The following is a 16462-nucleotide window of genomic DNA, read 5'->3' as shown; positions in this document are numbered from 1 at the left end:
CCAGTTAAGGGGACTCATTCTTGACTCTTTCTTTCTTAAACTCTGTATCTAATCAGTTGATACATCAGTAAGTCAGTCTTGTTGATTCTGCTTTCAGAATGTATCTCGAAACCAAGCTCTGCGCTGTCTAAGGGCTGTTGTTATTGTACTTATTATTAACTGTGCTAGCCTTGCTGGCCTTCCCATTCTCACCTTTGCTTCTCTACACCGTTACCAGCAAACAGCCTTAGAAGAGATCCTTTTGTGACAAGTGAGACTAAACTGTTACTTTTTCATTCTTCTCTTGACACTGTTAGTATCAAAGTATTGCTACCCTCAAAATACTCTGGAGATGCTCCCCCTTTTTCTAGTCTCTGGAATAGTTGGTGTTAGTTTAGAATGATCAGTTCTAGGACAATTAATTAAATGTACATCTAAAACCACGTGAGTCTGGGGGCTCTTGGCTGGCTCTTGATCTCAGGGTCTTGGGTTTGAGCCCCAGCGTTAGGTGTAGAGATTACATACGTGCATGCATACATACTTACATAGGTACATAACAAATAAAAACACGAGCCTGATGGGTTTTTGTGTGGGGTAGTTTTTAATCGTTGATTTATATTCTTTAGTTATTAGAAGTCTCTTCTGCAGGTTTTCTGTTTATTCTTGAACTTAGTTTGGTAAATTGTATGTAGGTAAATTATATTTTTAGGAAGTTGTTTTAAGGTTTTTTTCATATTGGCATGAATAGTATTTTTATTTTTTAGTTGTATCAGTCTTCATGATACTAAATGTATCTTCGTTTTAAATCAGTCCTTCCAGAGATTTTTCTGTTGCTAGGTTTTTTCCCCTTTCCAGACACTAGCTTTTTCCTGCAAACACCAATTTTTATTCTCTTTGGTTCTATTTATCCTTGTTTTCTGTTCCATTATTTTCTGCTGCAATCTGATTTCATTCCTTCTACTTTTGGGGACTTATTACTCATTTCCTAACATACTGAGTTGGATGATAGCTCATTACTTTTGAGCCTTTTTTAATTCTTTTCAGTTTTGCACATGTAGATTCCTAAGTGTTTGGTGGGCTATAGACTAAGCATTTTCCTTGTACTGATGTAAAAATTTTTGAATTTCCATTATGATTTTTGGGGAGACTTTTAGGAGTGTGTTTTTAGAATTTCCAAATGTTGGTAAGGTGTTTTGTTGTTGTTTACCTGTTTTGCTTCTAAAACTGATGTCAGAAAATGTGATGTTGTATGACGTGGACTCTTCAGTATTTATTGAGATTTGCTTTCCAGTCTGACATATAGTCACCTTTTGTGGTGGTTCATTGTGAACCCTGTAATTGCCTCGGTTTTCTGTATTATGTATATGCAGCCTATATTTTTACTAATATTTCCATTTTACCAATTACAGAGAAATGTGTTAAATTCTCCTGCTGTAATGAGAAGCCAGTCAAATTTTCTTTATAATTCTGACAACTTCTAATGTATGTAAAGTTTTTTTAGTTTAATATTGTGTCACAGCTTATTTTAAAAATGTCTGTTATTTAGTATGTAGTGACCATTTTATCTCCCAACAATGGTTTTTGCCTTTAAATCAGTTTTGTCTGGTAGTAATATAATTCTATCAGTCTTTAGTTGGTTTGTGTTGTCTTATGTCTTTTCATTACTTTTAACTTTGTGTCATTATGTTTTAGGTTATTTTCTTGTAATCATGTATAACTGGATTTTTGAAGCATCTGAATTGTTTTCATTGATGAACATACATTTTTTTGATGCTTGATATAAATGTGTATTTTTGCTGTCTTATTTTGTACTTTCTAATTAAATGTAGATCATTCAAGCCCCCCACCCCCGACCCATCTGTTCTATTGGATTGATTTTTTTTTTCCTCTTTTTCTGTCCACTGAGTTGGAAGTTACACATTACACACGTAGATTTATTATAGTACATGTGTAATTTTACATATTTTAAATTTGATCCAGTTAAAGTGCGTAGTTGATTACTGTTCAAACTGAAATAGCATCTCTAACTTCTATTTAAGTAATACATGATCCTCATTGATACAGCTGATCATCTTCCTTGAGTTAAATTTCTCTTTGTCTTACATATCCTTAAATAGTGCCTTTTTTTTTTTTTTTTTTTTGTCTGTACTTTTGGGGCTCTTCGTGGAGTTGATGAATTTCTCTAGATTTTTATATCTGGCTAATTAGAGCAGGTTTCAAAATTTTTCATACAAATCTATTTGTTTCCTTCAGTGTAAAACTGGATTTTATGTTTAAGCTGTTTTTTTCTAAGCGCTTAGGGCCTTTGTAAAATTAAACTGTAGCTCCCCAGTACCAAATTATCTTTTTTTTTTTTATGTTGTTGGATTTTTGTTTTTTATCCTTTTGAAATGTGATTAATTAGGTAGCTTTGTGTCTGCTTTCATTTTGTTTTATTTAATTTCAGAGTCTTTCACTGATAATGTGTGTATAAAATGATTTGTAGCTATCATGTGGTAGAGCATTTATTTGATTAGCTTTCTGTATAAGTAGTGTTCTTCAAGTTCTAGGAGTAAATTAAAATAAAAAAGAAAAGAATTTAGTAACAAAGAACTTAAAAAGTTCTCTTTGGAATGTAAAATACAGTTTTCTGATACTGTCACAGGATGGGAACTTATTTTGACCAGTTGCAAAGTGCATTCATATTTATTATAGAACATGTAATGCTTTTGGGAATATAAAATGGAAGTAGTGAAAACAGAGAGTGAGTCTTATAATTTGTTTAAACACAGGTGGTTTTCAAAGTGTGTTCTCTGGACCAGCAGTGTCTGGATCACCTGTGAACTTGTTTAAAATAAAAACTTACAGAGGCATCTGGATGGCTCAGTCGGTGAAGCATCTGCCTTTGGCTGGATCATGATCCCAGGGTCCTGGGATACATCTTCACATTCAGCTCCCTGCTTGGTGTGGAGCCTGCTTCTCAGTCTCCCTCCTTCACCCCCTGCTTGTGGCTCTCTCTCTGTCAAATAAATAAAATCTTGAAAAATAATAAAACAAGATGGTGCAAACAGACTACATGATGCTTTTACTTGATAGACATGCACAATGCTGGTCATCCTTTTTTCACAGGCATAAGTACTATAGATAAATATTTGGTTAATAAACATTGAGAAAACATCACTCAGTTTAATTTTTGTTCAAGGGATTTCCACTTAAAGGAAATAATAAGTAATCATGTTTCTTGATAGGGAAAAGTTACAATATGATGAATGTGAGAATGTGATATAGAGGAAGTTTGTGATACATGGTATTTTTTAGTTACTACTAGAATCTTAACGTAATACAACTTGAATGCAATTTAATGCAACTCTTCCTTTCCTCCTAACTCTGCCTAGCCAAAAGTTTTCATATTGCTTCAGAGGCCTTTTTGTCTGTTTTGATAACACCATTAAAAACTCATTGAAAGGCCTAAAAAACACATTTCATATTCTCTCCTTAAACAAAATTTCTTGGGAAGATAGGGCTGTGGAGAGGGCCATACTCTCCTGAAATAGGTCTTTGTGTTTGGATTGCTTAATTTTGAAATGTTTCATGGTAATCAGCCCTCTATGGTTGTGTGCAGGTAAATCTTTTTTACTTACTCCAATTAGTATTTGAAGAAGTTTTTATGAAGATGGTTTGCATTATAGTACAAATAATTTAAATTTTTAAATAATGGTAGTATTTTATTAAAATTCTTTGTGTTTTTCTTTCAGGAGAGAAATAGAAACAAACAATAACCATATGAAGATGTCCTGTTAGAATTACAACACTAATGATGTAGACTCTGGAAATGCCTAATAAGTCAAAGAAGACATTATTAAAGCTTTTTTTCTGCTTAAGGTGACATCTTTGAACTCTAACACAGAATTGACTCTTCTTGTAATGGTTTTCATCAGCGCATCTGCCCTTATACTCTCACCAAACACACTTGAGAATTGTAACTTCGTCAAGCACTTTCTGTCCTGAAGCTTTTACCAGTATCTGCTGTCTTTTGTAATTATGCATCCTAGCTAAGGCACAGAAGACTGAATGAATGCAAGGATTCATTAACTCTTTGAATTTGTTAAATACTAACAGTTAACCATTAGAAGTGGTTCAATGATGTAAGAGTCACACTGCTTCAACTTTTTCTTTGTTGTAGTTTTTAAATTGTCAATTTTTAGCTCTTTGACAGATTAAAAGCAAAATAATCATGCCATATTTAGTCCTGGAGTTCAAGTCTAAATGTTTATGTGAAAAATTATTGTAGTAAACTTTTAATATGGCAAAGCAACCTTAAGCTCTATTTTAGCCAAATGAAACATAATCTGAAATTATATTAGAACATTTCCCTTGTCTTCAAACTGTTTGGTGTAACAGAATATTGATATGCAGCTTGGTGGATTTCACCAATTAATGCACATTCTTCTCCCCTCCTTCCCCCAATAATATGTATACTGAAAAATGTGCATTTGTCTGAGGAATTATTTCGTTTGCTACCACTTAATGAATCTCAAAATTTTGAGTAAATGTACCTCAGTCTAATCAGACTTTTTATGACCTTTATAACTACATTTAAAACCCTTAATTCCTATTTCTGGGTGTTTGCGAGCCTGATTGCTATCATGAAGTAAAAATTTATTACTCTAGGTATTCACTAGCTAAATAAACATAGTTCTTGTTTAGCAAGCATATACTGTTCCTCAACTCTTTTCTCCAGCTTTTGCAGTGTCCTGGCATCCTTAAAATACTTTGAAAATATGGCCTTGATCCATGGATTAAATCAGTATCTAAGTGAATGTGTTGATGTTTTATTGATCAGATCTATATAAATGGGAATACAGCATATATCTGGGTATTCTTATAGTTATCTTTTTAACATCTTATTTTTTTTGTTAATTACATATCAACATTAATTTTGTAACTTGAAACAAATTGATTTTGTATAATTAAATGTGTCAAGCATCTGTATTAACTGATTTGGTGGCATAAGGTTATGAAGATAATGTACCGCCCCTTATATTACTGTTCCAAAAGGAGAAAACTATGTAGAAAGATACATTAAGGGTGAAAATAGCAATATAGTAGATTTGAATACCTTGATGTTTTGCATTACTCCATTTATGTTTACATCATGTTTAGAAATGTTTTCATTTACTATGGTCTTTGGTCACTTCAATTCAAAAATTTAGTGACAGATATTTCTTTGAGGCTTTCATTTATATAATTTTTTTGTACAATGTTTTCTTAAATGTACAAATACTGTATTCAAGTGGAAAAAAATACAGTATTTGTAATAATTTTAGCTACTTCACAGTTCTTTGGTAGTCCCAGTGTAGTTTTATCAGTGTTTACTGAAGGGAACATCAAAATGTTAATGGTGTATTACAGAATAAAGTCTTTCTTAAAGGAAAATTGCACCTATTTTACCTTTTTAAGAGTAAGCCATGAAATCTTGTAACATGTCTCTGAACTATTTATAATGAAAATTGGCATTTGGGTATAGTCACCATAGCAATGGTCTACATCCCTAAGATTATATAGGTAGGACATGTCAAAGATGACTGTTGTCACTCTGGAGGTCCTATTAGACAAAACTGTAAAGGGGTGACCTTGTAGGAAGGGTCTGAGTCCTCTCTCTGAGGTTCTCTTTTTCTTGGTGCTTTATTAGTGACTCTGAATATTTTTATAAAACTAGTTACATTATAAGTGGATTCAAACTTGTTTAATTTACATTAAGTTTCTATGTAAGAAGTGTCACTCACTCAGCAAGCAGGCTGATTGCAGTAGCAGACTCTGATGTCAGATGTAGTTGAGTAGTCTATTCATGGTGAGGAATACATCCCAGTGCCTTTAACCTGGATTTCTAATATTAAGTGAAATGGGTGCAGCATTCCTTTGGGTGGGGGGGACAAAATAACAAAACAAAAAAACTTTTTTCAAAATTGGTAATTTTTTTTTCTCATTTAAGTTTTCTTCAGAGCACCTGCCTTCTCTTCCTCTTTGGTCTGTCAGTATATGGCAAAAAAAATTTTTTTCTCTAAGCAAAATTATTACAGATTGTCTCAATAGCACAACTAACTAAATATTTCTTAACTGTAGGGACCAAAAGGAAGAGAACCTGGGCTCTACAGCAGGAGACACATCATCAAATGTTGGAATAATCACAAATTAAGACATTATTGGCCCAGCAAATTTCTTGCTTAATATTTTCCAAGATCTGGTTTGACTGTTTCTAATTAAAGTTATCGTATGTGGGTATTTTATTTTGAAAGGTATTATAGTTTGTATATTTAACAGTAAGGGGGAAAATGTAACCAAAATTAGTATTCTTTCTCTATACATATTGGTACTTGAAGATTCCTTTCAGAAGAAACCCCATCCTTTTCCTAATTTTTAGTACTTAATTCCTCATTTTAACTTGAGTGATCTTTCTAATTAAAAAGCTGTGTTCTTTTTGAATACCATGCATGGGGATTAAGCTGATGTTAAAACAGTTTGCAATAAAAAAGAATCAGCTTAAATCATTTAATCATTTCAAGTGCATTCTGCATCCTATAAAAATAAGTTTGAAAAACTTAAGAGAATTGTGTTTTCATTAAGTTTTGCATATCTTTTGTTATGCCATGTAAATTCCCTTCTTTTTCGTATGATTAAAGAAAGGTTATGATAAAATGATTAGTTCATTTACATTCACTTGTAGCAATTACATGAGAAATTGAATTTTGTCGTGTTTGGGTTTGTTCATTCCTGTGAATGATGGTACAGTTAGGTGAGATTTTCTGTTATGGTACCCAAACTCACCATTTGGTCCTCTTTAATCTTTGAGGGTTTCAATAAAAATTGTTCACTCATATCTGTGTTTTTTCCATTTTATCTTCAAAAATATGTATTGCCTGCCCTATTATGGATTTCCTGATTGACGGTTCTCTCGAGTACAAATAGATTGTATCGCTTGTTTTAGTTGGCCATTTAAATTAACTGGGGAAATTAAAGAGAGGGGGATAACAGTTTATCCTAATCCTTATCCACTCCAGTGAGCTTATTCAATTACATGCTCTTAATACTAAACTTAGAGCAAAAGAGAAAGAGGCCTATTTGTTTTCATGTAATAGGAGGAAGTGGTGGTACCAGCTGTCTAATAACCCTAATCCCCCATTCTTGGTACCAAGGAATGCTTTTCTAACAGTCTTTATGTTATCCTTTGGGATAGATCGAGCTTATGTAGATCATGATGAATCTGGGTGGTGCATTGATTATTGGCTGGGCTCTAAGGTACTTGTTCTGATGGGGGAAGAAACTAAAGAGTTTTGTGCTGTCACAACTTAGATTTGTAGAACATTGATGGCATGTGATGGGGGCACAGTTTAACACACTGGCATCATCAGAAACCTCCTTTTTACTGGTCATTTCCTAAAGGGAGGGTTTGCATCTCATCAGCATATTTATATTCAAGGCTACTCATTTGTTGGGACCCTAATTCTTACCTGCCTGGCTTTATCTTGCTTAGTGATGCTAGGTTTAGTAAGTCAGTCTAGGAACTAAAATATTATTGTAGTCTGAAGTTAACAGGCTAACTCAAGGCTTTCTAAGTACAGTACTTGTGATTGCATGATCTTGAGGTGTACTCTTTTCTCATTCCTTTCGGTGTACTAGTGAAAAGTAGAACTATGTATCACCTACACGTGGTAGTAGCAGTTTAAATACAGTTTATTTTTAAAATACCGCACTAAGTTCAGAATTTGTCTACTCTCTAATTTGAGTTGCCTGTGCAGCATTGGGACTAAATGTAAATGAAACACTATTTTTGTAAAACCTAGAATGCAAGGAAGATATTAAGTGCAGTTCATAACACTGACCGGCTCCTCATTCCTTCCTGCCACCCTACTTGCGCGTCAAAAGAATACCCCTTACATAGAACACGCTTACGGATGTAGATATTTGAATGTTGTTTAGAAACATATTGGCTCTATCTGACATGTTTGTAATCAGAATGGAATTATTGTATAGCTGAAGATCTTAGAATTGAAAGTTGAAAGACCAGACTTTGAGTTACTTCTAACTGGTAGGTCGATACTGAGCAAATTTCCTTTGTTTCAGTGCACTTACCAAGAGATTAGTGTAGAATGCCTCCAAGTTCTGAAGTTTTATAATTTTTGATTCTTTAAAAGATTTTATTTATTTATTTGAGACAGAGCACAAGGAAGAGCAGAGGGAGAAGCAGACTCTCCGCTGAGCAGGGAGCCTGGTGCGGGGCTCAGTCCTGGGACCCCTGAGACCATGACCTAAGCCACCCACCCACCTCTATAATTTATGATTTCAATAGCTTTGTACACTGTGACTTACTCTAGCAGTGGTGAATGTTAGGTCTTTTGAAAAGTTTGGAAACCAATATAATTTTTAATAGTCATCCTTTATTTTCAGAATATAAGTAATGAAGACCCCAAATTAGATTTTATTTATTTTATTTGATGGGAATATGACCACTGCTTCCCTTCAGTGAATTTTGAAGTTCAGTGGTACAAAATCTCCATCTTTTCCATAGTATTGCTAAAAAGAGACAAGGGAATGTGTTCCAAAGAAATCCGAAGTTTTTTGTTTTTTATTTTTTTTTCATTTTACTGCCATTTTACATTATCCTTACGGATTTTTTTAATACAGTTTTTTTTAGAATAGTTTTACAGAAAAGTTGGGGAGACAGGACAGAGCTCCGATATACCTTGCACCCAGCTTTCCTTATTAACATCTTACATTAATATGGTATGTTTGTTACAATTAATAGACCAGTTTTTATGGTACATTATCATACTTCGCTTGAGATTTTTAAAGTTTTACCTAATGCCCATTTTCTAGTCTGGGTTGCCATCAAGGCTAGCACATTACCTTTAGTTGGCCATGTCTTCGTAGGTTCCTCTTGGGTGTGGTGGTTTCTCGGACTTATTTTTGAAGATCTTGACAGTACTGAGTACTGGTCAGATATTTTGTAGAATGGCTCTCTGGAATTTTATCTCACAATTTTCTTAGGATTTGACTGAGGTTATGAATTTTGGGAGGGGGAATACCCCATAGGGAAATTGCCATTTCCATCACATCGTATGGAAGATGCATAGCCCCCGCATATGCTCGTTGATGTTGACCTTGGTCACCTGGCCGAGGTGGTGTTTCTCCATTGTAAAGTCACTCTTTCTCCTTGCTGAACTGTGCTCCTGAAGAGTCATAGTCTACACTTCAGTGGGCAGTTGTGTTCCCCCTTATCCTCGTATTTTTGAAGAAGAATATAAGAATATATTTTATTACTACTTAGCCTCATCCCAGCAGGCTGTGTCAATGCATTTTCCTTTTTGCTTGTATCATTTTAGAACTTTACTTTCACTTTCTCCTTTTTTCAATAGAACAATTGTATATTGGAGGAATTCCAATGGAGGAATTCTAATTCATACCTACTCCCTGAGTTCTAAATCTGTGTATAGAGTGATGATTTTAACAAAGGGATTGAAGATATATTAAATAATTTTTTTTTAAAGATTTTGTTTATTTGACAGAGATCACAAGTAGGCAGGCAGAGAGAGAGGGAGAAGCAGGCTCCCCATTGAGCAGAGAGCCCAATGTGGGGCTTGATCCCTAGGACCCAGAGATCATGACCTGAACGGAAGGCAGAGGCCTAACCCACCGAGCCACCCAGGTGCCCCTTAAATAAATCTTAATAAAGGAGATTTAGATAAAGGCAAAATATCTTGATCTTACGTGTAAGTAAGAACAGATGGTCAAATCTGAACAAATTCAGATTTGGCTGGGTTGAAAGCCCCAAGTTCAGAGCTAAATAGGTTACAGTGCTTCTTTCCATTAAAAAGAAAGGGTGATTTAAATAGCTTGGCATCTGTCTTTTGATGGAATTCTTTTGAAATAACTTCTGAGTCTGCTGCATAATATTCTGGCAAAGAGCATGGACTTTGGAGGCCTACAGACTTGTCCTTAAATTCTAGGTCCATTAAACTAGATCCAAGCCTAGATTTCCTCATCAATTAAAAAATTAAAAAATAAAAGAATGAAAATATATCCTTTTTCAGAAGGATTAAATGCAGTAACACTCAGAAAGTGCTTAGCACAATCCCTGGACCTGTGGCAAATCTTCAAATATTAACTGTTCTTTTTTATTCAGAATTTAGAGAATTAGGAGGATTTAGAATTTATTGATTGCCATTGAAGATTTCTCAGGGTAAATCTTCACTAACATGCAGTTTAGAGGTTGTAGAAAACTGATTACTTTCAATTCATAATGTTCTATTACTGAGATCCTGAGAACAGTCACTTCCTGAATAAAGCTTAAATTATTTATCTTTGTTTTGCCAACTTTTGGTTTCCAGAGTTTTAACTGACTGTCAGCCATACTTTTTCTAAATAAGTAAAATGTAACAACATAAAATTAGTTTCTACCTGGCTAGAGCAGAGCAGATGGCAGAACCAAAGGCAAATTAGACCAAAAAGAAAGCAAATATGGGGGAATAACATAAGAAAACCTATAAACAATAGAAGAACACTGAAGCCAAAGATGAAAATTAGATCTTAAGAAGTTTTTTTGCTTTGTTACAGACACTCCTTGATACTGATACCATTTAAGTGTGTTAGTATCCAATGGCAACGCTAAAACAATGTAATGAGCTTGATGCCTTTTATTCAAGGGAAAATAATCCATGGATTAGGCAGTACAGTGCCTCCCAAGCAGCGGAGCACGCTTCCTGAAGGATTTTGGGCAAGTGCCAGTTTTACAGAATGCTGGAAGAGGCAGGAGGGAAACAGGTCATGACTGGTTAGCAGGTCCTTTTTTCTAGGGTAAGGTGAGCTAGCTAGGTTGAGTTGGAGGACTGTGATTGGTGTGTGTGCGGTTTCCTTGACAGGTGTCTCAGGTGTAAGCGCAGGCTGACTTGGGTTCAGTTTCCTCACAGCCTGGCCACTGGGGCAGCCTCCATTTTGTGGGTGCCAAAATACAAATCAACTATCATTAATAAATAGTAAGGGCTTCATCATGAATGGTAACAATTTAGAATGAAAACACTAATGTGTATGTGTTACCTCCTTGTTTCATCAGCTATACTGTGCAATTTAGCAGCAAGAGGTGTTTGACATCCATGAAACAAGATGGCGGTTTTAACCCTTCTAGTATGTATTTGAAAGAAAGCTATCTTGAGGTGAAAACTTTACAGGTAAAACTTTAACACGATATCATTGCATGCTAATATTGAAGCTATGATCTCCAACTAAGATACTAAGTGTGTTATTTGTGCTTGGGCTTGCTGTATGAACTGACTTGCATCCCCCCCTGTGAAGCACCCGGTGCCTGGAGCACACTCGGTTCGTTCATCTCCTGGCTATTCTGTAGTTTGTCCATGTGTGTAAGCTGCCCAAGGGTCATCTGGGCTTCTGTCTAAACTCACTGATTTCAGTTGTACTTGTTTATTTTATTGTGAAATTTAAATACGTAAACTGATAAAATGTGACTGAATGAGTTGTTTCTATGAAAACGTAAGTTGGCGGCTTTGGAAATACCTGATAGAGGTGAGTTGTCTAATTAGGTGTAGATTAGAAAACTGTAAGCACTTGTCAGCAAAGTCAGAAAAATGTGCAAGTTTACACACAGTGTACGAGTGTATCTTCAGTTCTCACTCCCGTGGGAAATCTTAGGTGATGCAGTAAAGGTGAGGCATGGTTTATGGAAGAAAGACATCAGGGAACTTGCATCACCAGATTCCTATTCAAAGAAAAAGTCTTGGACATATATCAAATAATTGGTGAATTAAAGTATACGTCTCTTTTAAGTTACAATGCTTCAAGTTTGTTTGTATCACTTCTTATGAATCCATTCCTTAACTAACACCAGTTTCATTATTTAACACTGTTCATTTTTAAGATTTTTAACCTAAATTATTCTTTTAAAGTTCAAAAACTTTTTTGCCTCTGCATTAAACAGGTTAACTGTTTTCTGCATGCGGCTGCTTGCGTACATGTGTAATGATAAGCTGTTATGATATCTTTGCAAATAAATTTAATAAAGAGAAAGAAGTATTCATATTCATTCCATTAGAAAATGGAATGGGCTAGCACTTACATGTTTATTTCAAATACCTAAAGTGTAAGAAGTGTTTTCTGTATGAAATGCTGGAGAGAAGACATACACCCAGTAACAATTACTGGTATCTACATTGACAGCCGCAGAACTCTTGTCAAGTCTTGGAAGTTGCCTTGAGTAAACCACTTCTCTTTTGGGAAGAAAGGCACTTGTTTCCTTTCTAAGAGCTTATATAAACTGATGGCTCCCCCCATTACTCCCTTTTTAATAAGCAAAAAAACAAAGGAAGAAAAAATCAGCATTAAGTAGTTATTTTGGAATTATGTTGCTTTGGCTTTCCAGATAGGCTTATTTTTTTTTTCATTTTGATTTTGCTTGTTGATAAAAACAAACGAAAAACTGATAGAGTGCTTTCCTATAGCATATAAATGAAATAAACGACTTATTCACATTAGTATTTATTTTCAACTGGATTAAATGATTTTACAAAAGACCTTTTGAACAGCTTTCTCTCAAAGGTTCAAATTTTTATAAAAGACCCATCAATACCAAGTTTTATTTACATGTAGTTACCCATCTTCTTTAGTTCATGTTTATAGTTGTTTGAGGAAACCCTTCCATTCACAGTGAGGTCTTAACTAGTTTCAAGGAAAATCTCAGATGTTTCATTATTGTGCATCTTTTTTTTTTTTTAACACCATTCAGGAACTTTGCACAAACTCACAGTAGACACACAGATTATTTAATACCTTAGAGTGGATCTACTTCCTAGTACTTACTGGACTCTCCAGTAATATATTAATAATAAATCTACCACCAATAAATGTCCCATTTGTAATATACAATATTCACAATATGTAATATTAATAATGTCAAATCTATTAACAGATTGGGTAACAGTACTCAAAACACTTTAGTCTCAAGACCCCATTACACCCAAATTATTGAGGAATCCAAAGAGCTTTTGTTCATGTGGCTTGTATCTTGATATTCATCATACTGAAAGTTAAAACCCAAACACTTCTTGTGTTCAGTCTTTGAAGTATCACTTCCCATGTAATCTGGAAGACTGGACTTGTGCCCTCCTGAGAGAATGAAAGAGGAAAAGTCTTAGTGTGATTATGAATATATTTGGGCACTGCAGACCCCTTGGGGCACCACTCCTCTGAGACACACTTCGTTGATGGACTGGGGGTGTTCATACTCCACTGAGTGAATGGGTATCCTTAATAAGATCTGTCGAATCACTTCTTGAGGTCTGTCTTGGCAACTCCTCACCATACACACTCCCAGGGCCCCTTACCTTCCTGCAGGTGCATACCAGTTTTTTCCCTTTTTGATCTATGAGCATAAAGTCAAAAGCACATCTCAGCAGATTCATTACAAGGGGTCTATTGATTCATTAGCTTTTAGTCATCGTTGCACTTAAAAAAAGTTTTTTTAAATTTATTTGACAGAGACAGACACAGGGAGGGAACACAAGCAGGGGGAGTGGAAGAGGGAGAGGCAGGCTTCCCGCTGAGCAGGGAGCCCGATGTGGGGCTTGATCCTAGGACCCTGGGATCATGATCTGAGCCCAAGGCAGATGGCTAATGACTGAGCCAGCCAGGTAGCCTCACTGCACTTTTTTAAACATCGTATTTCCTCGCCTTATCTGATACTTTATTGCCCAGGAAAATAAGAACAGGAATGGTTTAACCAAAAATTAGTTTTGATTTGTGCCATGAAATTAGTATTGATATGTATGCATAATGAGTTTTTATGAGGATACTTGTGTCTGAAGGGAAATGTTTGTTTTCATCCTGGGTCTTCCTTACTTGTCTGCCCTAAACCCCGCCTTTCCCATGTAGTCAGCATTTTCTCACTGTGCTTGGCCTCTGCTCTTCTCCCCGTTTCACTGATTTAGAGCCAGAGAAATTGCTGAGTAATCAGTGATTGCTGTCTCTTTGTGATTGCAATCTCTTTGATTGCTTTCCTCAGTTGTGTCTCCATTCCTGTTGTTAGGCAGCCTAGATCCCCGCTGGGGTCCCTGCCTTCTTTTCGCCCTGTCACTCTGCTCCAGCCACACTGGCTTTTTGTCCCCCCACAAACCCAAGATGCATTGCTACCTCCAAGTCTTTCTGTTCCCTGCCTGTATTGGGTATTTGCTCTCTTCTCTGCTGCAAGAACTTTCAGATAGTAAGTCCCACATCGCCATATCTGAAGTAGTTACTCTGTTATACTATTGTCTTAACTCCCATTTTCTTCCTAGAACTTATCTAAATTTTTCTGTGTATGGTCTTTGTTCTGTAAAGTGTGACATTCACAAGGTTAAGGGACTTAGTCTTCTTTATAGCCCTAAACCCTGCCCAGCACAGAAAGTGCTCAAGAGCTATTGGCTGATGAGTCATTCACTCCTCCAAGCCTGTTCTTAGATTGAGGAAGGCGCCCGTCGTCGCCATCACTGCTGAAGTGGTGGCCTTCATTGCCTGGGAACTGGGAAGTCAGCGTCTGATCTGGGGATGCACAGAGTAGGAGAAAGTTGGTGCTGTTAATTACTGCTTGAAAAAAAGCTATGTGACATTCATTTTCCTTATCAAGGAGCAAGCTGACTGCTTGATAATATCCCCATTTACCTTCAGTATTCTAACTGCTTTGGAGAACTGCCTCCTTTCCTCCCTCCCTCCCTTCTTTCCTTCCTTCCTTCCATCCTTCCTTCCTTCATTCCTTACTTTTTTTCCAAAATTGCTTTCAATTCTAATTTAAACTGGATTCTCTCTGGGTCAGATAAGGTGTGGGAATCCAGTGATTTATCTGAGATCATTCAGACTGCTGGAACGGACCTGGGAGGTGATTCAATCACAGTTTACAGATGAAGGAACAGGCTGGAAGGCTCTGATTTTTCTAAGATCCCAGAGAGTGAGACAACTAGGACTTCAAGCCCAGAGTTTCTCATTTCCACTTCAAAGACAAACACTTATAAATCTGGGCCCAGACCTTTCACATAGTTCACTTAGTTGACTGACCAAACAATTAAATTCAGCTGTCCATTTTCTTACTTGTAAAATGAGAAATATTCTCACACAGGTTTGTTGGAGAATGAATTGGAGAGGTCCAGTGCATGGCATCTTGAACCCCTCAACTTTTCAGGCTTTTCCTCTTCCCTCTCTCTTCTCCCTCCTGTGGTCCTGGCTGCCCACATGTGGAAGATCATGTTCTTCTCCTAATTCGGTTACTGTCTCTTTCCTTCTTTGCATCCAGCTGCAGATCTTCAATGCCTCTTCAGCTTCCACTTGACCAAAAATTGCCCGCCCAAGTGAAACGTTAAACATCGCATTGTTAAAAATTAGTCTTATTTTTAGAGACGAATGTTTCCATGTTATGGAAGCATATATATCGCTTTTCACTTCAGAAATGTAAACACTTCTTTTGGTGACACTAACCCCTCTACCATTTAGAAGAGGTTGGGTCATGCAATGATCATTATTCGTGGTGCAGGAGGGATGCTTTCAATTGTAGAAAAGTGGTAAGGATTTTATCGACTGACTCTGAGGCTACCCAGTTTAAAGGGGTTCCAAAGTGAATAATTACAAAATAAAACAAAGAACAGAACATTTTTGGAATTATTCAAAATGACAGCAGAGGGAGCTATTGAGGTTTGATTACACTTTCCCATTGCCCTGGTTGAGGTTTTTTGTTTTTCTTTAAACTATAATATTTCGACTTAGGCTTTCTCATCTCAATAGAAATATGCAGGAAAACTTTTATCATATCGAAGGATGTATATGCAGTTTGGGGGATTGCAAAAAAATGAAGCTTTTTTTTTTTTTCTATCGCTCTCCCCCTCTTTCAATTCCCTTACCATCCCTAGAATTCCTATAAAAGTGGTTGAGCTATAAAATAATGGTGGCAGTTTTAGAAACGAGTCTGCTTACTATGAATCTGGGTTGTCAAGGTCAGCTGATCTATAGGTCATTGTCCCACACAGTGTTTTTGTCTGACTTCTAGGGACCTCTGTTGGGTTTCAAAAGTCTTTCCAGGGATTGCTTGTATGATCCCTGTCGCTCTGCCTGGCTTCAGTTATATGGGATGGCATAGGAGACGTGGAAGGGTGTGTGCGTTCACGCGTGTGTGTAGTCTGTGGTGGGTGGGGGTGAAATGTGTGGGCAAAAAGTTTGCTTTGGGCTTTCTTACAATCTTCTTTAGGTCACATCTGTGTTTATGATCTACTTCTGCTCTTGATACTTTTGTCTTTCTGACACGAGCAACTGTCCTGGTGCCTCCTAAGTGGATCCTCAGCCTCAGTGTACCCCCCACTCCAAGCCCATAATCTTTGAATTCTTCTTCTAGGAATTCCTCCCTCTGGGCATGAAATATGTGGGGATGTAGGGATGCTCCTTGTAGTATTATTTGTGATAGCAAATAATTAAGAAATGGAAA

The 16462-nt window shown here is 36.3% G+C and overlaps 1 protein-coding gene across 3 annotated transcripts in view; it reads left to right on the top strand.

Annotated features, from left to right (window-relative positions):
- The window catches only part of YTHDF3 (YTH N6-methyladenosine RNA binding protein F3), a 39405-nt gene extending 32572 nt beyond the window's left edge, over positions 1-6833 (top strand). For all 3 annotated transcript variants that reach the window (XM_047725265.1, XM_047725266.1, XM_047725267.1), the window contains one exon: positions 3714-6833. In XM_047725265.1, the coding sequence (XP_047581221.1) occupies positions 3714-3737 (24 nt within the window). In that variant the 3' untranslated portion in view covers positions 3738-6833. The remainder of the gene's footprint in view (positions 1-3713) is intronic.
- The last annotated feature ends 9629 nt before the right edge of the window (positions 6834-16462 follow it).

This window comes from Lutra lutra, chromosome 4 (assembly GCF_902655055.1).
Source record: "Lutra lutra chromosome 4, mLutLut1.2, whole genome shotgun sequence".
NCBI classification, from domain to species: Eukaryota; Metazoa; Chordata; class Mammalia; order Carnivora; family Mustelidae; genus Lutra; species Lutra lutra.
The sequence above is the reverse complement of the archived record's forward strand: the minus strand, read 5'-3'. Positions and strand labels throughout refer to the sequence as shown.